The sequence below is a fragment of the Thalassophryne amazonica genome, chromosome 18 (genome assembly GCF_902500255.1).
Source record: "Thalassophryne amazonica chromosome 18, fThaAma1.1, whole genome shotgun sequence".
NCBI classification, from domain to species: Eukaryota; Metazoa; Chordata; class Actinopteri; order Batrachoidiformes; family Batrachoididae; genus Thalassophryne; species Thalassophryne amazonica.
The window spans coordinates 44,759,996-44,786,695 of record NC_047120.1 but is presented as its reverse complement, the minus strand read 5'-3'; the positions used below and the strand labels follow the sequence as shown (position 1 = coordinate 44,786,695).

The following is a 26,700-nucleotide window of genomic DNA, read 5'->3' as shown; positions in this document are numbered from 1 at the left end:
GGAAACATTCCTCAGAGATGTTGGTCCATATTGACATGATAGCATCACACAGCCACCCATTCAACCAGTCTGCCCATTCTCCTGACCTCTGACATCAACAAGGCATTTTCATCCACATAATTGCCATTCGCTGGATCTCTTTTTTGGACCATTCTGTGTAAACCCAAGAGATTGTTGTGCCTGAAAATCCCAGTAGATCAGCAGTTTCTGAAATACTCAGACTTGTGTGACACCAACAACCACCCAACATTTACAATCACTTAAATACTCTTTCTACCATTCTGATGCTCGGTTTGAACTTCAGCAAGTCATCTTCACCACGTCTAGATGCCTAAATGCATTGAGTTTCTGATTAGCTATTTGTGTTAACAAGCAATTTAATTTTACCTTTATTTAACCACATTAGTCCCATTGAGGTTGAGATCTCTTTTGCAAGGGAGATCTGGACAATTATAAAGTTTCCAGTTCACCTAACGTACATGTATTTAAATGTGGGAGGAAACCGGAGCTCCCGTAGGAAACCCACGCAAACATGGGGAGAACAATGCAAACTCCACACAGAAAGGCCACAGGTGGGAATCGAACCCATGACCTTCTTGCTGTGAGGCAACAGTGCCAACCACTAAGTCACCGTGCTGAACAGGTGCACCTAATAAAGTGGTTGGTGAGTGTAAGTTGATCCTTGAATCTGTAGCTGTGAAGGTGTATTGTCCTGTAGCTTCTTGGGTTTTGGGTTCGTATCTCCTTACACAGCTGCTTCTTCTGCACCTTTTTCTTTCTATGTGTAGGGGTCTTCTAAAGTGAGGCCAAAAAACACTGGGACCACTGTATTTATGCCTGAAGGAGAGGGTGTAGTGAAGCAGTACTCAGCTTTTTTCCTCTGAATACGGCTGTGACTGAAGCAGCAGCCCATGAGGACTCATACTGACCGAAGAACAAACTGAAGGAAACACGCACAAAGCACAAAATCAACACCAGTAAGTATGTGTCTTCACACCTACAGTTCATATGCCTTACTTTTCAGATCAGTGAGCATCTCTCCCAGCATCCTCAGCTCTTTGCTCTTCTGCTCCACGTCCTGCTCCGTCACCAGACCGTGGTTGATGGACGAGTTCCTCTGCAGTTCCTCCACTGACTTCTCAAGGTCACTGCACACAGACACAGATTGAAATGATTTGATCTTAAATTTGCTAAATAATAGTCGGATTCATCACAGTGCTCCAACATGTGACTGTGAGGCAAATGCAACCATTGAGAAACTCTGAGTTTTGGAGTCATTCAATTCAATTTAATTCCATTTATTTACTATGTAGTGCCAGATCACAACAACGTCGCCTCAAGATGTTTCACATAGGTAAGATCTAATCTTGTCAACCCCTTAAACGAGCATATACATGACAGCGGTATGGAAAAACTCCCTCTGGGGTTTTTGAGGAAGAAACCTCAAGCAGACCAGACTTAGAGGGGTGACCCACTGCTTACCCAATCTACTAATAAAAGGGAACACTGGTCTATGAATTTTAAGAAGTTGTCTGCTTCAGAATATAATGTGCTATTTACGATGGATTTTGGCACGCTGAATTCATATATGACAATAAAACGGACTGGTTGGCTACTGTTTCTAAGATATTTAAGTTTTTCATTTTAAGTCTACATAATATATTGTGTTGATAGTAGAGTTTTCATGATAAATCGTACACATAGGTCTTTTCATGTTTCTTTGACTGTTCATATAATAATATTTCAACTGTTTTTGTAACACATTAAAAATCATCAAAAGGTAACCCTTAGTAGCATAGTAGTAACATATCTTAAAACTAGAGCCAATCAACCATTTCAAACATCATTTTCATTCTCAGAGGCCCAAAATTATTAAATTTTGACTACATTTATTTCAGAAGCATTTTGACTGTAGACCAGTGGAATTTGTTCAAATAAAATAAAATAAATACAATGCAGAAAAGAACATAAAAAACAAAAACAAAAAAGATTCCAAAACAGATTCATTCTTTAAAAAAAAAAGAAAAAAAGTGCTGTTCCATTGCAGTGTCCATCAGACCAGACACCGCCAGATTGTCCAGTGGTCCAATAGATGTTAACAGAAACATCTACTGAATTTCATGTGAATTCAGATCATGATGTTCAAGTAATTTATATATTTTATTTTAAACCCAAATTTATTATTATTATATTTTTGTTGAAACTGGAGAAATGTAATGTTTTTTAGACATTATGTTTCTTAGCAGATCAAAAGGATTGACATCATCCAACATAGGTCAGTTTTATAATTAGTGGATCTTAACTAGTTTATGTGTGAGTGTGTTTGGTGGGGGAGGGACATGCAAACATTTAAAAAGCTAGTGTTTTGGGGAATACATGAAATCTCCCATGGTCTGCTTCAAATCTATTGGTGGGTCTAAGGGTGGTCTTGGATTCTGACTGGCCACCTCACATAGGGTTCCAGTATTGTAAACTGTCCAGTGGTGGGAACAGCTAACCAAAAAGTTAGCTTTGATAATCGCTAATCAGCTAACTGAAAAGTTAACTTTTATAATGCTAAACCGATAAACCACTAAAAACTTTAGCGGAAGCTACAGCTAACTGATAACTTTCAGTACTGTCTCCAGTACACTCAGTTATTGACAGGCTGGTTTTGAGTTTAAATATCACCAATGATTCTGATTAGACTCAAAGACTCACAAACCCAACACAACCAATGAGCCAGAGCTTCAGTCTTTGTGCGCCCTGATCACTGCTGTAAGGAAGTGTCATTTCCATTCACGGGATACAGCGGTTCAGCCGTGAGCCCGAAGTCCTCAAAAGAAAAACAGGTTTGACTTATGGTTTTGATTTATAAACCAAATTAATCCGGATAGTTTAACTACATTAATGTCAAGTCTGTCATTTATACAAAGTGAAAATATAACACATATCTTTTAGTTTTAAAATAATGCACTAATTCTGAACTTTTGAACATTAACACACACAGATGTCAAACTGCATAGTCACCAATATGTCTTCATGTCAAAACTGAAGAATATATGAGACTTATTTTGGTGAAGCATAAGTTCCAGTTTAGAATGCTATTCATGTTAGAGTCCTTGTGTGATACAAAATCAATTACACACACACAAAGCCCAACAAATCTGACTGGTAACACATCTTAAAACATAACCACCCTCGCTTTGCAAACAGCAAATATTTGAATTAACTTGTTTTTTGGTCTTATATAATCAAATCAAATCAAATCAATTTTATTTATATAACGCCAAATCACAACAGTTACCCCAAGGTGCTTTATATTGAAAGGAAAAAGCCATACAATAATTACAGAAAAACCCCAACGGTCAAAACGACCCCGTCTGAGCAAGCACTTGGCGACAGTGGGACGGACATGGGAAGAATATAATGAAGTTTGACTTGATGCACAATAACTGTTGTGAACTCACTGCAGCTGTTGGATTAGCAGTTCCTCCTGGTTGAGGTACTTGAGTCTCTCCTCCTCCACTAGGAGGCGCTGTCTCTGGAGCGGGTCCTCCTGGGTGCGCATGGCATCCAACATCATGAGACTGAGCTCAGATTCCGTCTGCCTCAACAGAGACAGCACTGAGTCCTGGTTCTCCAGCTGGAAGAGGACATCACACGGTTAACTTTACCAAAGATATAACCAAAGAATGTCTTGTATGACTGAAACCATTTCTTGGTGGTGTATTGGAGAAGGCTACAGGAAGGTTCCTTTCAAAAAGGCTGTCATCCATTAAACAATTAGGCCGTCACAGGCACCATCTTGATTTTAATATCTGCACAATAACTAAAGAACGCTTTGTCTGATTGAAACCATTTCTTTGTGGTGTATTGGGGGAAGCTACAGTCAGGTTTCTATCAAAAATGACTGTTGTCCTTTACCCAATTTCACCCCACAGGCAGTATCTTTATTTTCATTTTTGCACAATAACTAAAGAACACTTAATCTGATTGAAGCCATTTTTTGGTGGTGTACAGGGGGAGGCTACAGGAAGGTTCCTATCAAAAATGGCCATCGTCCATTACGCAATATGGCTGCCACAGGTACCTTCTTGATTTTCATTTTCGTGCAATAACTAAAGAATGCCTTGTCTGATTGAAACCATTTATTGGTGGTGTATTAGGGAAGAGTGGAGTAAGGTTCCATTCAAAAAAGCCATCGTCCATTATCCAATATGGCCACTAAAGACACCATCTTAATTTTAATTTTCACACAATAACTAAAGAACACCTCATCTGATTGAAGCCATTTCTTGGTGGGATATAGAGGGAGGCAACAGGAAGGTTCCTATCAAAAATGGCTGTTGTCCATTGCCCAATATGGCTGCCAGAGGTACCTTCTTGATTTTCATTTTCGCACAATAACTAAAGAATGCCTTGTCTGATTGAAACTATTTCTTGGTAGCATATTAGGGAAGACTAGAGTAAGGTTCCAATCAAAAATGGCCATCGTCCACTATCCAATAAGGTTTGACTGAAACCATTTCTTGGTGATGTATTGGGAGAGGGAAGAGTAAGGGTCCTTTCAAAAATGGCCATTGTCCACTATCCAATATGGCCACTACGGACACCATTTTTATTTTCATTCCTGCATTACAGGTAAAGAACACTTCATCTGATTGAAACCATTTCTTTGTGGTGTATTGGGGGAGGCTTAGGAAGTATAATTTTGAAAAAGGGGGTTAATACACCATATATCAGTTCTACAGTGGCAATCTTTTTGCATACAAATAGACTATGTGCAGATAATACATATTCTATACTATACACATCTTTAAACCACCAGTCTTTTGCTACAGAAATAATTTCCAAACTTCATTATCACCTTGACTATGACACCTTACGCCAAATTAAAATATGAGCAGGACATGCCACGCTTTGAGTTGCTTTTGTTTTAGCTTCGAGCATACATTTAGAAACTGTTGATACCCAACACAGATATGTACCTGCATGTTGCGCAGTTGAGACAGTTGTTTGCGCAGCGCATTGGTGTTCTGCTGCAGACCTTGAAGGTGGAGTTGCATCTGCAGGCGGGACACTGTCACCGGCTGGTTGACCGCGGAGGACGGCGGCGGCATCAGGGCCAATGGAGCTGATGGCGTCAAAGCTGTCCATCAAAATAGCCCATTTACACTCAACAAACATTCCTCACGGCTGCATTTCAGGTTCAGTTAAAGCAACATTGAAACAAAAGGCAACAAAAGGAATATTGTTGCAAAAACAAAACTTTTTATGGTGGCAAAAGGGGGGGAAATCATGTCAGCGTGGCAGGAACATGACATGGAATGGGTGGGCAATCACGAGGAACCAAATGCTGCAAGGTTCATCCCTCATGATCTCAAATATCCATCCAGCTGAAATCTATTTGACAGACTAGAAACAGAATCCTGGTTCCTCAAGGTGATTAGTGACCTTAACAATTCAGAACGACCTCCAGTACTGTTGGTTAAAAGTGGAGACTCCAGTCTGAGTCAGTGATACATGCATGAATGTCCATCACATATCCTGTGAGATGACAATCGATGGTGGGATCTGACAGCAATTAGTGAGTTAATTAACACACATCATGCAGAAAAGACAAAAGGACAGTAGGTGCAGTGGATGTAGAAGGTCTACACGCTCTTGGGTTTTTATTGATTTTTTTATTATTATTTCATCAAACTGTTTTTAAATCAAATTTCTTTATATATTAATTTTTATAGTGAAGAAAAATCTCCACACTTGCGATATAATTAAAATATATTTAACTCAAAATAATGATTTGCCCAAGTATAATTTTTGCAACCAGTTGGATTCAAATTATTCAGAGGTTGGAGACAACAACAATTCCAAGTCACTGAATATGTCCTGTAGTTTATTCAAATCAACAATTAAGAAATACAAACAGCATATACTGTATGGGAAAGTAGTGAGGAGAGCCACCAAGACACCATAACAATGGTGAAAGAGTTATAAGATTCAGTGGCTATGACCAAAAAAAAAAAAAAAAAAAATGGTAATGGACTGCATTTATATAGCGCTTTTCCATCTGCATTAGACGCTCAAAGCGCTTTACAATTATGCCTCACATTCACCCCAATGTCAGGGTGCTGCCATACAAGGCGCTCACCACACACAGGGAGCAATAGGGGATTAAAGACTTTGCCCAAGGGCCCTTAGTGATTTTCCAGTCAGGCGGGGATTTGAACCCAGGATCTTCTGGTCTCAAGCCCAACACCAAAAATAAGCATCATTTTTGTCTGGTGCTTCAAAAGTTGCAGCTTCATGGCGGAGTGAAAAAGAGAAGGTCTTTGCTATACAGTTAGTGGTCCCTCACTAATATCATTCATGCTCAGTTGAGGTTTGTGTGTGTTTTGATGGGCTGATCTGGACATATTTAGACTGTATATTGTAAAATCTGACAGGTTTGTCCAACTCAAAAACTTTGAGGCAATACCAAAAGAGTAAGCTCAAAATATTTCAAGCATCAGTAATTATTTAATTTCAGTAAAAGAAACTTGGTAATTAGTATTGGGAAAAGCAAAGATGATTTTTTTTAATGTAAGTTAAACTTTCAAAAACTTATTCATTTGAGTTGAAAATCCAAAAATAAGAAGTAAGTAGATATAACTAAATGGGGGTGCAATGTTTTAGAGTGAGTGCCAGTTTATTACTAATCAATTTACATCAAGCCTAAGAGACATTCAGGAACTCAGAAATCCTGACTTTTCAAAAGATAGCTGGCTGTAAAAGTCATCATTTAGATGTGTTCTATTATGGGGTGCACACACTTTGCAATGCATTCATTTGAATTTCATATTTTTATTAAACTTAGATGAAATGCAGAGACCAGTTTTGACCATGAGATTAAAATGATATGAGATCTTTTCTCGTAATTAAGAGATCAGCGGTCCAATTTTTTTTATCCAGTGAATGAAATACAAGGTCTGTGAGAAAAGTAACGGACCTTATTATTTTTTCAAAAACTATATGGATTTGAATCACGTGTGATTACATCAGACATGCTTGAACCCTCGTGGGCATGCAAGAGTTTTTTCACGCCTGTCAGTTTCGTCATTCGCCTGTGGGCAGTCTTTGAGTGAGGAGTCGCCCACCCTCTCGTCGATTTTTTCATTGTTTAGGAATGGCTCAGAGACTGCTGCTTTGTTTGATAAAAATTTTTTTCAAAACCTGTAAGGCACAACTGAGTGGACACCATTCGATAAATTCAGGTGGTTTTCGGTGAAAATTTTAACGGCTGATGAGAGATTTTGGAGTTTTACTGTCGCCGTAAGGACGGCCCACGGCACCTGACGGCGATCTGCGCTCCGAGGCGTCGTCGTCTCGCTGTTTCAAGCTGAAAACTTCCTAATTTCAGGCTCTGTGGACCCAAGACGTCGTGAGATAACAGAGAACTTTCAGAAGAATTCGGAATCAGGAGTTTATCCAGACATTCCACTGTTAAAGGAGATTTTGTAATGAAAGAACGTGCAGGCAGATTCGCATGTCGGGCCGGACCCGACTGCGGGGGGTCGCCACAGGAAAAACACCTCCGCTGGAAACCTTAACAGACAAGTTGGAACATGCCCAAGCTGTTAAACAATTTCTCAGATACTCACTTGTTGAAAGCCATCAAAAGCCGCCTGAATTTTACAAATGGTTTTCAACACGGAGGTGTTTTTCATGTCGCGGCGCAGACGGATTTGCCACGTCGTCACAGATCCAACTCGGCAAATTCGTCCGCACGTTCTTTCATTACAAAATCTCCTTTAACAGTGGAATGTCCGGGTAAACTTCTGATGCCGGCTTCTTCTGAAACTTCTCTGTTCTCTGACGATGTCCTGGGTGAACAGAGCATTAAATTAGGATGTTTTCAGCTCGAAACAGCCAGACGGACGCCACCTCCAACTGCGCCGCGCCGATCCGCTTTGTGGGCTGTGCTGAAAGCGAAAGAAACTTCACAATCTCTCATCAGCCGTTAAACTTTACATCGAAAGCCAGCTGAATTTCTCGAATAGTGTCCACACGGATATCCCTCACCAGTCCTGAAAAAATTTGATAAAGCAACGCGCGCCGTCTCCCTGCAGCTTCTCAGACAAAGAGATTCCGACGGGAGGGGGAGTTCACACCTCACTCAAAGCCTGCCCACAGGCGAATGACGTCACCAACAGGCATGACAAAACTCATGCATGCGCACGAGGGTTCAAGCTTGTCTGACGTAAAAACATATGAATCAAATCCATTTATTTTTTGAAAAAAATAAAAAGGACCGCTTTTTTTATCACAGACCTCGTACACTTCCGTAGTATGGCAAGTCCTGTTTTTTCCTTTAATTTGATGTTATAAAAATAAAAATATGTAAAAGCTCAAGGCCGTGTAGATGTTCTTTATCAACTGTAGGCGATGACCAATAACATATTTAACGTTTGCTGAATTACATTTCACGGCCATGTCCCAGATTATAAGCAGGTGTGCACATAACTGGTACTCATGGTGCGTGCTCCATAAGAGGAAAGCAATGACAGATTGTAGGACAAGGGATTCCCTCTGCTGTGCATCAATGATGTTTAACACAAACAAGCACAATGAGTACCAGTTATGTGCACCCCTGATTATAAGACCAAAAAGCCGGAGGAGTCTGAAGTATGGACGCACATCACCAAAACACGCAAGCAGACCAATACGTGTTTGCCCAAAGTGAGACGTCCAACACGTGACCGCCTCAACAGAAAATCAGAAGTCTGTTTTTAACTTCGGCCAAGAAATCTGAAGTAATGGAGCGTATCTAATCATAGTTAATTAAACCCTGCATGGGAAGAGTCAAGTACAGTGAGACAGCAGCTGTTTCCAAATGTCTTTATACCACCTGACCGCTCGAAAGGGACAAAAGTAACTCCAGCCACAGAATCAGACAGCAAACAGCAGAAACATATGTTTTCTTCAGCTAAATCCTAACATGCCTGAGTAGGGATTGGACAGCTCCATCACTGTCACCAGTGCCTTGACTGACACGTTAATACTGTCCCTGTTATAACAGGATTTCCCCTGAGATCAACTTGGGAACTGGGTATTCATGAATATTTCAGCAAGAAAGTGCAAAAATGAGGGATAGCGGAGAAATGGCTGAAATCCACTGAGGCTGCAGCAGTCCAAGTCGATCTGGGAAGTGGTACGGTGCCTCACTTTGTTTCCAATTTTCCTCACTGAACACAGAAAAAAAAGTGAATCAAGATACTCCAATCACAAGCCGAGCACAGGCTGGGCTGGGGCTGAGGCAAAGAGTCCAAACAGGCTCCGATGCTTCCAAACAAAAGGACTTTCTAGACTTTTGCCATTGGGTGAGGGAGGCTGCTTGGGAAAATCAGCCAAGGTGCTTCGTAAAGTTTTAATAGTGAATATAGAAATTCATTGATTATCTAATCAATGTTTTAAAAACGGTGAGATGTTACTTTAGAGGCATCGTGATATGCCAATTAATTAGACAATAAAGTCAAGTCTTGGAGGACATCCTGGTGCCAACGTGTCATAGGGTCCACCAAACCATAGAATCTTGCCAGGTCCTGGATGGCAATCACCCAGGCAGAAACCAATCCAAAGTAACTGTAGAGTCTACCACAGCCAGGACAAACGTGGCGTCCTCTTGTCCTTCTCCAGCTGCTTATATCTTCATCACTGCACCACCTATTGCCGTAATGACACTTTACTTTGTCTTTTAACGTTTTGCAGATGAGCACAAATAGAAATAATCAGTGTGACAATCCGTTTGACCTTCTCCAGCTGCTCCACACTGAGGCGCCCGCATGCTGTGTCACGCACACAGAAATGCACCAAAATGGCCAAAGTGATGAAGCTGAGGTTCTGTAAACCGACTCGTTCGGTAAAAAAATCATCCTGTCGTATCCAAGTCTCACAACCAGTAAGACAGGAAACAACAAGACCTTCAGTCCTTCATTCCTCACCGAACACCTTTGTGACCTCATGACTCCAGAGTTCTTTCCAGGCATCCCTTGAAGACAACGGTAACGTCTGATGGCCAAGTCTAGGAAATCACCTGGCTTTTATTCTTGATCCAGAACAACCTTGAGTTTCCACACTCTACCTCACTAGACCTATACCTCACTTAGCTTCTCAAGTGCTCCAATCAAAGTATCAATGATTCCACAAAGATCACAGCATCATCTGCAAAGAACAAATGCATCTTCGACATCACCCAACCCTGATGCCAGGATGTTCTTCTGGTGGATGATATCAACTTTCCAGACATTTAGCGCGACGTGGAAACAAACAGGCACAAAGCTATTCCCAATAAAAGATTCACAAGTATCAAAATATCTTCTTCTAATCCTCATTTCACTTGAGAGCAATACGTTCAAGTACAATCAGATACATGGGAACATTCAAATCACCAATCGTGTACCACTATTCAACTCTGCGCTGAACGTCGCCTCAAAGGGAATCAGGGTGCGCTCATCCATCACACAAAGCAGTTTCATCCTCACTTGTACCACTGAAGCGGTTTCATGTTTCGCACAGCAAACAGAGCTTCTGAAGGCGCCAACAAATTCTTCTGCCCTTATCTCTCCATCGCACCTCGCTGGACGCTTCTCAAAGACAGAATGATGCTTTTATTTAACACAAAAATTCAATGCAAACTCCAAGACTGAGAACAAGGGGACAACGAAGGACGCCTGCAAGGAGAGAGGCATGTCCTTCACGGTGACACAGACACACAGAGGGGTGGACACGGGAACAGGTCCACCACTTTGGGAACACATAGCTAACCTTTCTTTTTTTAGATCGTCCAGCTAAAATGAGAAGCATGAGCAGCGGTTATACACAGCAGCAAAAGCCGACACACCGTAAAGAAGCTTGTCAGACCGTTACAGTCCGCAAATAAGTCACTTTTTAAGAAATTATGCAGGAAAAAAAAATGAAATAGCAGCAGCTCTATGAGAAGAAGAGCCCATTTATGTGGCTATCAAACAGGCAGCAGTGGGAAGCAGTGACAGGCAGCGATAGGAAGCAGTTTGTCTTCTTTTTTGTGGGAGTGAGCACTTACTGTCAGTTCCTGAGCAGTCACTGGCTGACTCAATCTTCTCCCTAAAAGAAGCAGGTGTTAAAGTACTTATAGCCAGAACGCACTCTGCTTAGCTACTGAGAAGCTACTGATATGTGGTGTGAAAAGATATAGAAGTGTTTGCTAGTGGTTCCAAAATTGGCAGGGGGCATTAAAAATGAGGATAAATAAACATTAAGCCGGAAAGACAGTGAATGTGGAAAACCATGTGTTTGGTCGCGTTGAATGTTTGTTTTGTTTTTAGCAGCAATATAGAAAATCTAATAAACTGTTTGATTTTAATTAATATTGGTGGAGGGGTGGGGTATGGGCCAGAAAGAACCCATTAGGTTTTAGGTTGAATCCAGGTAAAGAAACTGATTCTGACGTTTGATCCAAAAGACTGGTCTTTGCTCATCATTCATTTTATCCTGATTACAGGGTCAATGCCATCAGGATCTACTGTAAGTTTCACCATGAGGATGGAAGTAAGGATCGAAGATGACTGATCACCATCAAAAGTCAGCTATCAATTTTCAGGTTAGACATTAGCATCAAAGATCAGATTCAAAGCTGGGTGATGAAGATTAATTAGCAATCAGCATGAATGGCAAGCAATCAGGATCAAAGGTCGTGATGAAAATAAAAAACATATGTGATCAACATCAAAGGTAGTCATGTTTCAAAAGATAGTAATCGGCATCAAAGTTTAGCAATTAAAATCAAAGCTTAGTGACCATGCTAAAACGTCACCAATTAAAATGAATAGTAGTGTAAGGGTGGGGCATGAACCAAGGAAGAACCCATGAAGTTTTGGGTTGAATTCAGGTCAAAAAAGGCATCCTGAGTTTGATCTGTATGACTGGTCTTTGATCCTAACTCATTTTTATCCCATTTACAGGGGCAAAGTCACACACCAGGATCTAAGTTCAGCAATGAAGATCAAAGGTAAGGAACATGATCAAAGATGATTCACACCATAAAAGGTCATTAATCAATTTCAAAGGTAGACATAGGATCAAATATCAGGTTCAGAGTGAGAAATTAGGGATCAAAGCTGAGTGAGTGAGGATTAATCAGCAATCAGAATCAATTGTCAGCAATCAGGAACAAAGGTCATGATAAAACATGAGTGATTAACATTAAAGGCAGTAAAGCTTAAAAGGACAGGAATCAAAGTTCAGCTATCTGGCTCAGGGACCATGCTCAAAGATCACCAATCAAAATTAATACACAGCAGGAAAGACTCAATGGTCAGGATAAAAAATGACTGATCAGGTTTAAAGACAAGCCATCATAATCAAATGGAAGGAACGCAAATAAATGATCAAAATCAAAGTATAGCAACCAAGATCAAAGTTCTAACAGAATTAACAGACAGGATCAAAGATGAATGATGAGAATCAAAGGACAAGATGACAGATGAGTAAACAGGATCAAAGATTAGCATTCAAGATCAAAGCTCTGTGATCAGGATAAAAGAGCGGTGATTAGGGAGGAAGATGAGGATTAGGATTACGAAGTTGAGTGATCATGAACCAACATCTGAATCACAGTTTAGCAATCAGAAAGAAAGGTGAGCAATCAGGATCAAGGGTAAACAATCAGGACCAAGGGTGAGCGATCGGGACCAAGGGTGAGTGATCAGGATCAAGGGTGAGCAATCAGGACCAGGGGTGAGCGATCAGCGTCCCATGATTGTTTATTCATAGGTGTACTTTGAATCAGATCTCAGTAATAATACAGATCTGATGGACAAAAAAACTGCATTTTTGTACACAGGTGGCCCACGAAGGTTTGAAATTTGTTGTGAAGCTTAAGTTATATTAAAGAGGACTGTGGTGATTGACAGTAATTATATTGTTAAAATAATATAAAACTGAGTTGTCCATTTGTTCAAAAAGAGGTTGTGCAAACAGAAAAAAATAGATTTTTTTTCTTGATAATAATGTGTCCATTACAGCAATTATACTGTAATCAAGTATAAATTAAAACCAATTTATTAACTTAACGTCAATTTACAAGTCGTGCAAGAGGGAAAAGCAGCAGTGTGCAAAAGGAGGACATAATACTGTGCTTACGTTCATGAACTCCTACAAAATGCCAGAAAAAGAAAAAAGTTGAGTGCTTGCTTAGCCGCAGTTTAGATCATTACTCCATGTAGTGGGTCATATGTATGTGCAGTGTGTGTGTGTGTGTGTGTGTGTGTGTGTCCTACGGGCTCTCTGCCTCTGGGCCCCCGGCTCAGAACCCTCTGCAGCAGCCCTGTCAGGCTGGCGATCTGCTTCTCCATGGCCTCCATACGCTCCCTGCACACACACCACAACACACACATTTATAACACCACCATTTCCCCACATGTGCTGTTTTCACACAAGCAGTGGGTTTAGTATCTCAAGGTTTGGTTACAGAATCACAGAGCATTTGGCGCTCATTTCAGTTTAATGTCAATATTTTGTAATGGCTGTTTCAAAAGTGTAGTATAAATGTAAATAATTATTACATATTATGCAATACTGTACATAGTACATAGAGCACAGATGGCACATTTCACATGCAATGTCATCACAGCCATTAGTATCTTCAGGTTAACGTTGTTGTTTGAGTTAAAATTAAATTAAAGATTTGTGTCGTGATGCGTCATAATTGAAGAGCCTTTATAAAATGATTTGAACTGTACAGCAGAAACCAAAAACAACTTGATTTTTGTTGCATCTCAGCCGGCAGTGATTTAAATGATCATATCCAGTATATTCCATTTGTGTTCAGCACCACGGACAGCGCACCCGACCGCTTTCTCTTCTGAGCTGCTTTGAAAAACGTTAAAAATGTTCCTAGAAATCTTTCCTAACACTTAAGATAATGTCTAAGTGCACTATGATTATGGGAACTGTGGTTTGAGAAGAACAGCAAACCTCACGAGTGTTTGTGAAGTCTGTCCTACCTGGTCTCTGTCTCGTTGCCCAACAGAGGTGAGCCGAAAGGTCCGACGTTCCCCCCGTCCCCTCCAGGACTGGCCATCAAACAGAGCTGCTCGGCGGTCAGCCCTAACCCTGAGCCCTGGCCGCGGGCTTTGGGACTGTCCCCAAACACAGCAGAAGTCACAGAGTCTCTTCTCAAATTCTGCTTCCCAGGTGACCCCCGACTGGGTAGAGTTCCCGGGTAGGCATCCCTCATGTCGGTTATCTTTTGCGGGGAAGAGGGCGGTGGCATCCGCAGCCCCATGGCCAACATAGAAGCAGCATAAGCATCGTTATAAAGTGGTCCTCCTGGCCTGTAGAGGGCACCACTTTCCATCAGCTCTCCCTGCAAAGCAGCTGCTGAATAGGAGGTGAGTGTTCGAACCGACCCAGCGCCTCCTCCCCCTCCTCCACGGCGAATCAAGGAGCTGTAGGGATCCGCTCTGGCTGGGATCGGGGAGTGAGGTCCTCCTGCCAGGCTCAGCCGACCCGTATCTGGCCCCAGAGAATAAGGGTCTGCGTAGATCCCCCCTCCCCCGCGATCGTCCCCCCGCAGCAGCACCATGCTCCTGGATCCACCTATTTCGTCGTCTGGCTTCACATCTCTGCGTTCCAGGATGGCGCTGGAGGAGGCGCAAAAGGCCGGTTGGGTGTGATGGGGGTGGTGAAGCTGCGGCTGGTGGTGCGGAGAGGAATGGTGGGACTGGGCGTGCAGGAGCGGCAGGGAATGGGTGTGGTGGGGCGGCCCGGCGTAGGAGGACGGCCTACTGGCGCTGTAGAGGAGGCGAGTGCGGGACGGAGAGGAATGTGGAGGCGAGGCAGAGGAGACCGAATGCTGGGAAGACAACGGCGGGTTGCTGAGGCGGCGGTCTGGTGGAGAGTCCTGAGGTGCGTACACCATCTCCCTCTATTTAGAAGAGAACAAAAAAGACAGATTTTAAATCCTTCTCAAAAACATTGTACAGCAATTCCTAACATCCTCTTTGAGATTAGCAGGAAAAACTCAAAAATCCTCCCGTAAGTGCGTTCTAAGTGCACTTGATACTTTATTGACAAATGAAACATGCAGGGATTATCTTTGGCATCTATCCCAAATGTCACACAGAAAGGAAATACAAAGCAGAAGAGTGCAGCGAAAGTGAAAATCCCCCGTCGGAGAGAACCAGCAGAATGTAACAGATACGGCAAAAGAACACAGAGGCGGACGACGCGGTAATAACCTGGTACACAAAACTATCTGATGGAGACAGTGCAAATAGAAAAGCCAATATTTCCACATAATAACTCTTAAGACCCTGACAACAACACCTTGTGGACAGACTAATGACTCCAGTGCCATCATCCTCCAGCTGGTATCTTAGCAACAGCATCTTCTTAAAACCATTCTATACCATACTGAGGACAGACACTTCACTCCACCTCCGAGACCTGCTGAAGTCACACGTCGTCCATCATGGGTAAAACCTCAACAGATTCTTCTCTTTACCCTGCTGCTGCAGCTCGGACCCCCACCACCCCCAGCCCAATGTAGAACATCTGGCAGTCAATCTTATTCTTAACCAAGCTCTTTCCTCCAGTTCCAGGGTTGGCTGAACCCCAGTAATCTTGGTCATGCTATTGTAGGTTGCAATCTAAAATAACTTTAGCTCCGATGTTGACTCGGCTTCAATGAGATCATGCACACATGCCCAGGCCGGTCACCTTGGTAATCAAAGAAGCAGCCGGATGTTCTGCGCACACATAACGGTCAAGGCAGGTGCACAGGGTTGACAGTAAAACGTTGGGAAGATTTCAAAGTTTGGCACCGAAAGGTGACAACCCAACAGGAGACAGACAATAGCTGACCCTCAAAACAGAATTTTATATACTCGTATATAGCAGAAGTACGTAGGCCAATAAGTGAGTGGCAGCAGGACATATGGTTCTATTTTCATTTGTGATTAATAGATAGTATTAAAAGTCTGGTCTGTGCTCTGTGTTCTCAGGACGCAGGACTACTTTTTGTCCCTAAGGTTAAAGAAAGTCAGCAGGCCACAGAGCCTTCTCTTATCATGTGCCTGTCTTGTGGAATGATCTACCTGCAGAGAAAAAAGACAAATTCCATAGAGGCATTCAAGCCTAGATGCATCTATTCTCTTTTTTGCTGTGGTGGGCACAGCTAACCAAAATTTAGCTTTGATAACTGCTAATCTGCTAATTTAAAAGTTAACTTTTATAACGCTAAACTGATAAACCGCTAAAAAATTTAGTGGACATTACAGCTAATGGCTAACTTTGACTCGATACACTGTCAGCTACTGATAAGCCAGCTTCGAGTTTAAGCACCGCCGAGGCTTCTGAGGAAAATCAAAGGTGATCACAAACACAAAATAAACAATGAGCCAGAGCTTCTGTCTTTCTGCCCCCAGCCCACTGCTGTAAGGAAGTGGCATTTGCGAATGTAATGTAATGTGCGAATTCTGAAGGTTTGAGCATTAACCAACACATGTGCCAAAAGGCATTATGGGAAATGAGCCTCCTCTCAATCACTGGTTGGTTGGTTTATTTATTTGTAAAAACCAACACACAAGTTATTGTAACATGTGTGCTGGTTTTTACAAATAAATGTTTATTTGCAAATATGTGCTTTTCTTCATCTGTAAAAAAAAGGCATTTGCAAAACTGAAAAGTCTGTGATGTGTGATTCAACACAATGAATAGTGACCAATAATCACACGTTGGTCACTATTCACACTCCCATCCAGTAGATGGCAGTGTTCTATGCAGTTTGGGGGGAGGTGATTGAGAGGAGATACTAAAGTAACTAATGTAACTGTGGCAACACTGGTGATGGACGATCACCCAAGTACACCCTCATACTAAATATAAATGAAATTGGTCAACTGGTTCTTGAGATATCACGTTAAAAAGCAAAAACAGATGGAGAGACGGACATGCTGATGTCCGTCTGCCATCTTTTTTATCTCCCCTGTATTTCATACAGGGGAGATAAAAAAAAAGCATGTAACCTGCTGATTTTTTCACTTTCAGAACACAGAGTAAAGTAGTATATTGAGTTCACAAATCACAGGATGGTACGGCTCAATGACATGTAACATATGAGGGTGGGTTAATGTTATATATTTTATATGTCAACAACAAAACTTTGAAACCTGATCTCAAATTGTCCAGAAAGTCAATAAAGGGATGCTTATCTTGAGATGATATGCGTTACAATTTGGAGCCAAGCCAAAGTCAAAAAGAACCCCAGTATGCAGGCAGCAAGGACACAAAGGTGAGTTGCAAAAAAACATGGTGTTTTAATGATCCAGGTGTATATAGCAATCCAAACAAACAAGGTGCAGGGACGGGAATACAAAAAGAGTTCAAAACAAAATACTGGGCGGAGATCTAACAGGAGGTGCAAAAGAGAAGACAAAACTAATGACCGCTGAAGACACTCTGAGACAATGAACACGGGGTATTTACAAAAATAGCGACCACAGGTGAGACCAACAAGAACACATAACATCAAACAAACAGCAACCAGACAGGGGAAAGGTGCGGGGTAAAAGGAAACAAACTGATTAACAATAGGCGCATGGAATCACGGGGGGTGGAGGAACAACAGAGACATGTGAGAACTTAAAGGAACACAAGGTGAGAGAAAACTAAACAAGCATCTAAGGGTAAGTGGAAACACAACAAATGACAAAGATCACAAAACACAACAGAACAAAAATACAAATCCAGTTACAAGATAAAAAAAACAACGTGGAACTCAAAAGAGCAAAAAGTGTAACAGGGGAAACCAACATGAAGATAAACACAAAAGGAGGTAATCAAAGAGAACGGAACAACAACCAAAAACTAAATCAAGGAACATCAAAAGTGAAGAGAGTGTGACATGAAAAACCAAAGAACACATAATGACAACTGAGGAGGACAAAAACCAGGACAGAGGACGGATGACGAGGACCAAGACTAGGGACACTAGGACACAGACAGGGGACACACAACAAGGATGACCAACACAGGCAGGGGAGTGAACACAACGGTTTATAAACACACACACAATCCACAGGCGTACAGGGACCCACACGGATGACAGACAGCAGAGAACACACACACACACACACACACACTGAAAACCAACTATAAACAACAAACAACAATAACATATAAACTACACAGAAACAGAAAACAGAAAAAGACAGGACTGAAGACAAACCCAAAAACAAAATGCACAGACAGGGCAACCACACACACACACACACACACACACACACACACACACACACACACACACACACACACACACACACACACACACACACACACACACACACACACACACACCAGATGTGGTCAGTAATGTGGCTTTGCCAACTTTATATTGAACCATTTGAAGACTTTTGGTGACAGGGAAAAAAAAACAAAACATTATACAAATCAGTTCCGGAACAAGCAAACACAGGAACCAACGTCTCTCCATTTGCTCTGGACAAAATATGCAGAATCTTTGCAGTCTGACACAAATTAAAAAAGACATTCTTGGCACTTTGTCATATGCAGATCAAAGGTCAAATATCACAACAACATTTTTATTATTTTTTCGCTATCACACAAACATCAAGTGGTAAAAACACACCTGTGAACGTGAGTCTAAGTAGCTGCAGAAGACTATTTGCACTACATTTTTTCCCATATGAACACTGAGAATCTGCTTCTGTGATGTAATTAGCATAGCTTATGATTTATTTTATTCTATAAGTGCAGCACTGCCACATGACTCTGCTCCCATTTCCATAATCACAGTGCAATTAGACATTATCAAAATGCAAGGTCTTGCACAGAAATTGCCAACATTGCAAAACTGAATAACAGACTCTCATTTTTTACGGCAAAGGTTTATTTTTCTCCAGCTGGAACCAAAAGCGTAAAACATAAAGCATTAGGAACCACACTAATCCCTCGTGCCATGTTTGTCTTGCTAGCAGTTTATCAATTAATTAAGATGTCATAACTCACATAATATCATAAGTTTAATCCATGTAATAAAAGGCAAGTGGCCTCTGTGTGTTTGTGTATCCGAAGCATCAACTGAAATCCACAAAAAGCTGACTTTCGTCCTTTGGTGGACTTGTGTATTTTTTCATGAGGATTCAGGTCGTGAAAACAGTGAAGTGATCGGACCAATATTTTTTGAGAAATCAGTAATTTTTGAACACAAGACTGTTTATGTTGCACTTCCACAATAAGAGCCTGTATTTCAAAATAAAAGCCTGTGAGGTTGGTATGTTTACCACTGTGTTACATCACCTTTCCTTCTAACAACACTCAATAAGCGTTTGGGAACTGAGGACACTAATTGTTGAAGCTTTGTAGGTGGAATTCTTTCCCATTCTTGCTTGATGTACAACTTCAGTTGTTCAACAGTCCAGAGTCTCCGTTGTCGTATTTTGCGCTTCATAATGCGCCACACATTTTCAATGGGTGACAGGTCTGGACTGCAGGCAGGCCAGTCTAGTACCCGCACTCTTTTACTACGAAGCCACGCTGTTGTAACGTGCATAATGTGGCTTGGCATTGTCTTGCTGAAATAAGCAGGGATGTCCCTGAAAAAGACGTTGCTTAGATGGCAGCATGTGTCGCTCCAAAACCTGGATGTACCTTTCAGTATTGATGGTGCCATCACAGATGTGTAAGTTGCCCATGCCATGGGCACTAACACACCCCCATACCATCACAGATGCTGGCTTTTGAACTTTGTGCTGGTAACAATCGGGATGGTCTTTTTCCTCTTTTGTCCGTAGGACATGACGTCCATGATTTCCAAAAACAATTTTAAATGTGGACTCATCAGACCACAGCACACTTTCTCGCTTTGCGTCTGTCCATTTCAAATGAGCTCAGGCCCAGAGAATGCGGCAGTGTTTCTGGATGTTGTTGATGTATGGCTTTCGCTTTGCATGGTAGAGTTATAACTTGCACTTGTAGTGTAGCGACGAACTGTGTTAACTGACAATGGTTTTCTGAAGTGTTCCTGAGCCTATGCGGTAAGATCCTTTACACAATGATGTCAGTTTTTAATGCAGTGCCACCATTCAATGTTGGTTTTTGGCTTTGCCGCTTACGTATAGAAAGTTACAAGGAGTAGAAGTGGTGAAAGTAGATGAGTTTAAATATTTGGGGTCAACTGTTCAAAGTAATGGAGAGTGTGGTAGAGAGGTGAAGAAGAGAGTGCAGGCAGGGTGGAGTGGGTGGAGAAAGGTGGCAGGAGTGATTTGTGACCGAAGAATATCAGCAAGAGTGAAGGGGAAAGTTTACAAAACAGTAGTGAGACCAGCTATGTTGTATGGTTTAGAGACAGTGGCACTAACAAAAAGACAGGAGGCAGAGCTGGAGGTGGCAGAGCTGAAGATGTTGAGATTCTCTTTGGGAGTGACAAGAATGGACAAGATTAGGAATGAACATATCAGAGGGACAGCTCAGGTGGGACAGTTTGGAGACAAAGTCAGAGAGGCAAGATTGAGATGGTTTGGACATGTGCAGAGGAGGGACCCAGGGTATATAGGGAGAAGGATACTGAGGATGGAGCCACCAGGCAGGAGGAGAAGAGGGAGACCAAAGAGGAGGTTCATGGATGTGCTGAGAGAGGACATGCAGGTGGTTGGTGTGACAGAGGAAGATACAGAGGACAGGGTGAGATGGAAACGATTGATCTGCTGTGGCGACCCCTAACGGGAACAGCCGAAAGACAAAGAAGAAGAAGAAGCTTACGTGTAGAAAGTTCTCTAGATTCTCTGAATCTTCTGATTATATTATGGACTGTAGATGATGGAATCCCTAAATTCCTTGCAATTGAACGTTGAGAAATATTGTTCTTAAACTGTTGGACTATTTGTTCACGCAGCTGTTCACAAAGTGGTGATCCTCACCCCATCTTTTCTTGTGAACGGCTGAGCCTTTTGGGGATGCTCCTTTTATACCCAATCAGGACACTCGCCTGTTTCCAATTAACCTGTTCCCCTGTGGAATGTTCCAAACAGGTGTTTTTTGAGCATTCAGCAACTTTCCCAGTCTTTTGTTGCCCCTGTCCCAGCTTTTTTGAAACGTGTTGCAGGCATCCATTTCAAAATGAGCAAATATTTGCACAAAAACAAAAAAGTCTATCAGTTTGAACATTAAATATCTTGTCTTTGTGGTGTTTTCAATTGAATATAGGTTGAAGAGGATTTGCAAATCATTGTATTCTGTTTTTATTTACATTTGACACAACGTCCCAACTTCATTGGAATTGGGGTTCTAGTTAAAGTAGATGATGAAATCTTCTTACCGTTATTGTTTCTGTATGGCAACGTTGCTTTTCGTCCCACACATGGATGAGTCATCAGTGATGAAGGATGTTACGTGCAGCTCATCGGAGCTTTGGTTACTGAGCTGTTCAGATATCGTCAACTGTTCAGATATTGTTACTACGCAAATGATAAAAACCATCAAGAGAACAAGCAAAACGAAATACGAATGAACTGAGGTTGTCTTCGGGATTCATTCACATTTTTCAACAGTTTGAAAATTCTGGCGAAATGCCTTCTACGGGAACGAAGCTGGACGACGGTTAAACGATGCCTCCAAAAGTCAACGTAAGTCCAGATTTCTTGTTTCGTTTGGGCTTCGGTGTCCTTCGTTAGTGCCATGTGACCGGGGCTCTACATCCTAGACAGCAGATTCAAATCTGGACATTTTCTGTTTGTGTGTGACCCCAGACACAGAATGAACACATTCACACTCTGGACAAAACAACAGAATTGTGTCTCAACAGTGTCTCACACAGACCAAAAAAGAAAAAAAAAGAAATCTAAAAAAAGATCTATGTGAACAGTGTCACAGTGCACGTATAAAACTTCAGTTATTTCTTTACATGGAATATTGTGCTGGTTAAGCAGCTTCAGAAAATCTTATTGGTGACAACAATTCATTGTAGAAAACTAAACACAACTGAAAACAGATTAAATTTTCAATAAAAACTTTCATAAAAACCAACAAATCTTTCTATGTCAATACTTAAAAAATATAGCATAACTGTAAACAGATTTCCCCCAAAAGTCAGCTGTTCTCCGTATATAGTACAAATGAGTTCATCTAGAACCCGTGCTTCCTCACGGGTCAATGTCCTAGTATGAAGTAATGCTGCAGCCACCTGTGTGCTCACCACTTGTGCTGTCTGCCTCTGGGACTCAGTTCTCAGCTCAACTCTCTCACAGTCTATCGTGATGGTATGTTGCAGTCTATCAGCACCCAGTGAAGTCAGCATTGGTAACGCGAAAGCCTGGCACGGTTCCCAGAAGAGTGGTGCCAGTGTCAGATCACTCACTCGTAACCTCTTGTTTAATGTGAAGTGTGCCAAACTTATGCTTGTGCACATTCCGTAATGCAAACACAGAGTATCAGCATGACGTGGGAGATGGATACTGGTGTGGGTGTAACACAATTTAATTCATCAAATCTACCACAGCAAGAAAGAGAAACCTAAACTCTTGACTCATGAACCAAATATAGAGAAGATGTCAATAGAGTAGGCAGTGTTTACCCTACAGCATTATATGTCTGGCGGCCCACCAGGCCAATGAGAAGCCCCGCCAGGCCAGAAATATTATGTTAAAAACATGTCAAGTACTGCCAAACATCCATTAATTTGGATGTCAATCATCATTTCATCCTATCCATAGTGCTCACACAACCTTCTGTGAAGTACCTGTTAATTTTAGTTATTTGATAGCATGCTAATCTTGTTATTATTATTATTATTATTATTATTATTATTACTATTATTATTATTACAAACCTACAGCATTATAGAAGTATTATGTTAAAAATATTATGTTAAAAACTGGTGGCCATAACAGGTGCAATAATCATGCTGTGTAATCAGCATCTTGATATGCCACAGCTATGAGGTGGGATGGATTATCTCAGCAAAGGAGAAGTGCTCACTAACACGGATTTAGACAGATTTGTGATATTACCGAGAAATAGGTCTTTTGTGTATATAACATGCTTTAGATCAGGGGTGGGCAATCATGTGCCATGAAGGGCCAAGACACTGCAGGTTTTCCTTTCTACCAATCTCCTCAGCAGGTGATTTCATTAATGATCAGGTGTCTCAGCAGGTGATTTCAATGACGACCAGGTGTTTATGTTCAGAGGAGAAGCTCATCAGCAACCCACCTGCTGAGGTGACTGGTTGCAAGGAAAACCTGCAGTGTCTCGGCCCTCGATGCCCACCCCTGCTTTAGATCTTTGAGAAATCTTTGAAAGATGGGAGCAAAAACAAAAATGTTGCATTTATATTTTTGTTCAGTGTATATCAAAGGATAGGATGTCTATAATCAACATATATCAAGGACTTGCACCAACTGTCATGACGTTGATTTCAGAATGCAGGCACCCACTCATGAAACTGGCAGTGTCTGGGTTTGTTTATCAACGGCCATAACTCTGGTAAAATTGGCCCAACTTGAACAACATGATAAGATGCGTATTACCAGCCTACAACAAGTACTTGTACAAAGTTTCACAAAATTCCTCCTAAAATGTGAGAGGAGTTGATTTCAGAATGCAGGCACCAACTTACAAAATTAATGGAGTCTAGATTTGTTAGTCAACGGCCATAACTCTGGTCAAAAGAGCCAAATTCAAACAATATGATAATATGCATATTACCAACCTACAACAAGGACTTGCACAAAGTTTCACGAAATTCCTCCTAAAAATGTGGGAGGAGTTAATTTCAGAATGCAGGCACCAACTCATGAAACTGATGGAGTCTAGATTTGTTAGTCAACAGCCATAACTCTGGTCAAAAGAGCCCAATTCAAACGATATGATAATATGCATATTACCAACCTACAACAAGGACTTGTACCAAGTTTCACGAAATTCCTCCTAAAAATGCAGTGTTGCATAAAGTAACGGAAAATCACACTTAAGTAAAAGTACAGATAGCCATTAAAAAATGACTTTGGTAGTAGTTCAAGTCACCAATTGAAATGCTACTCAAGTAAAAGTCTTAAAGTATCTAGTATTTATTGTACTTAAGAATGATAAGTAATATACAAATAAATGTACTCAAGTACTGAAAGCAAAAGTACAAGTAAATGTTAATGATCAAAAATGGACTGATTTTTTTTATATTACAAAGTTTATCTAGGCTTGTAAATGACTGGTAGTATTAGTCAAAATACTGAAAATTGTGCACATCACACAAAAACACTTCAGAAACAAGGTTTCAAAACCTAAATAAACGAGAGTAGGCTACTCACTAGTTGTTCACAGGAAACAGTTATTTATTTCTATATGTATTTATTTATTTTCATTGTTACATGGTTTTATCTTTTCTGTTGTGGTAGAGAAGCTTGAATCTTTGACTGGACTGGGTTGCTTGACGTGAGGACGTTTCGCTTCAAATCACAGAAGCTTCCTCAGCTAAAATTCTTGCTCTTGTAGTCTGACTTCTGTCTTGACTCTCTACAAGAGTGATTTGAAGCGAAACGTCCTCACGTCAAGCAACCCAGTCCAGTCAAAGATTCAAGCTTCTCTACTATGGAAACCACCTGGACAACTGAGAGCCTACACAGAAACTTTTCTGTTGTGTTTTGTTTCATTAGGTTCTTTTTGTCTCTTTCTCTAAAATTGTATTGTAACATTATTAGTCTATTATTATTGACTATTATGTAGACTATTATTGTTGTTGCTATTATTAATATATGAATAAAAATACATTTCAGAAATTACAATTTCAATCAATCAATCAATCAACATTTATTTATAAAGCGCTTTACAGCACCGACTGGTGTCCAAAGTGCTTAACATTAAAAACACAAATTTACAAAATAAAACACATATAAAATAAAATTTTAAAACAACACATAAAAAAAAAACAGAAAAATAACAGAACATGTCACCTCCCCACTAAGTGTTAAAAGCCAGTTTAAATAAATAAGTCTTTAACTTAGATTTAAAAAGTGCTAGGTCAGGAATAGTACGTAACTCAAGAGGTAGCTCATTCCACAGTCTGGGGCCAGCTACCGCGAAAGCATGATCACCCCAGCGTTTATATCTTGACCTTGGAACATCTAAGTAAAGCTGGCCAGACGCCCTTAACGTCCTACTGTAGGTGCGCAAAGTTAAAATTTCAGACAAGTAGGGAGGTGCAAGGCCATAAATAGCTTTAAAAACAAACATTAAAATTTTAAAATCAATTCTAAAACGAACTGGAAGCCAGTGGAGTGAGTATAGGATGGGCGCAATATGCTCACGTCTAGAAGTGTTTGTCAAAAGACGAGCAGCAGCATTCTGCACCAACTGGAGACGCGCAAGAGACGACTGATTAATGCCCGCATAAATTTGACTCTTTTACGACAATAAACGCTGAGCCATTAATTATACAGAAAACAAATCAACACAAACGTGCTGATGCAAACAGCTTAATTTTAATTTCGTTGTACCTTGTGTATAATGACAATAAAAAGCATTCTATTCTATTAATGCTAACTTTAACATTGAAAATGCCATAGACATGCTAATGCGTTAGCATCGGTCCCGTTTTTAAGTTATAAAATACATCTATCAACTGTTTCAGAAGACCATAACAGGTCGGTTTAACATAAAAATATTAAATATTACTCACAGACATATGCTCTTCAGGGTTTTAGCTGGGAAAAATTAGGATAAAGCGAAATTAAACAATGAATACATGAATCGTAGATCAAAGCACTGCTTCGACCTGCGAATCACTGCTTTGATTGGTTCAAGGTTCAAAGCAAAGCCGTGCTGCAGAAAAGTTGATTACAGACCCGCTGCAGGTCTGTAATCAATGAAGAGAAATTATCATTTTCCTGACAAACACCCCCAAGTGTGCAACTGCAAAAAAGCCTACCAGACATGCCTCATGACAAATCGGCCTGACTTCATTGCAGTCACTAGCAGGGATGGGTATTGATAAGGTTTTATCGATATCAATGCCATTATCGATTCTGCTTATCGATCCGATTCCTTATCGATTCCCTTATCGATACCTCGTGAATTTTGTACTAAAAGTAGGCTTTACAGGTTTTCTATGTATTTCCTTGAGTCTTAAAGTAAATAAATATGAAATTAGTCACTGTATCCTTGATCTCTGGACATAAATAAAAATAAACAAAACTGTTTCGCTTTGAAGTTATTAATTCAGACTGAATTCTATCATTCTATCTTGACTTGTCAGAGAGCCGCGCAACGTTTGGAGCTGTGTGAACAGAACGGAGGATGATTCTCGTTTCTTTCTCGCAACAAGACAGGAGTCCCAGTTAGTAACTTTAATCCGCACAAAAGTGAATCACAACTCATATTCAGGGATGAAAGTGGTGAAAAACAAAAAAAGCTGAAACCCAAAATTACCCCCCACCACCACCTGCACGAAAATGTTTGAATTCTAGAAGCTCTGAAATGCAATCTGGGACTATTCCAGACAATAAACTGGAGTGAGTGCTGAATCCATTTAGGTGAGAAAAAAAACATACAAAAACAATACAACTTTCCTTATTCAGATTCATTCCAGTAGTATTCTGCTCTTACTAGGATGCAGCAGTTTTCTAGTTTGGCAGATAGCTCTGGAGGAAATCACTGAATTAACGTCGGAAATGTAGTGAAGTAAAAGTG

At 40.8% G+C, this 26,700-nt stretch overlaps 2 protein-coding genes and 1 long non-coding RNA gene across 3 annotated transcripts in view; 1 reads left to right on the top strand and 2 right to left on the bottom strand.

Annotated features, from left to right (window-relative positions):
• Positions 1 to 26,700, bottom strand: part of zgc:114120 (uncharacterized protein LOC619267 homolog) — a 238,363-nt gene that overhangs the window by 47,511 nt on the left and 164,152 nt on the right. The window contains 1 exon segment of the mRNA XM_034193528.1: positions 14,414 to 14,926. Coding sequence (XP_034049419.1) covers positions 14,414 to 14,926 — 513 coding nt within the window.
• On the bottom strand, positions 672 to 13,349 carry LOC117530646 (SRC kinase signaling inhibitor 1-like). Its single transcript, XM_034193527.1, has 6 exons — positions 13,278 to 13,349; positions 11,063 to 11,103; positions 4,971 to 5,131; positions 3,450 to 3,625; positions 1,018 to 1,148; positions 672 to 940 (listed from the first exon to the last, which is right to left on the bottom strand). The coding sequence occupies exons 3-6, from the start codon at positions 5,100 to 5,102 to the stop codon at positions 867 to 869; spliced, it is 513 nt and encodes a 170-aa protein (XP_034049418.1). The 5' UTR covers positions 5,103 to 5,131; positions 11,063 to 11,103; positions 13,278 to 13,349; the 3' UTR covers positions 672 to 866.
• On the top strand, positions 1,554 to 23,572 carry LOC117530651. Its single transcript, XR_004566412.1, has 3 exons — positions 1,554 to 1,928; positions 6,744 to 6,749; positions 23,561 to 23,572. It is a non-coding gene; the product is annotated as an uncharacterized LOC117530651 (long non-coding RNA).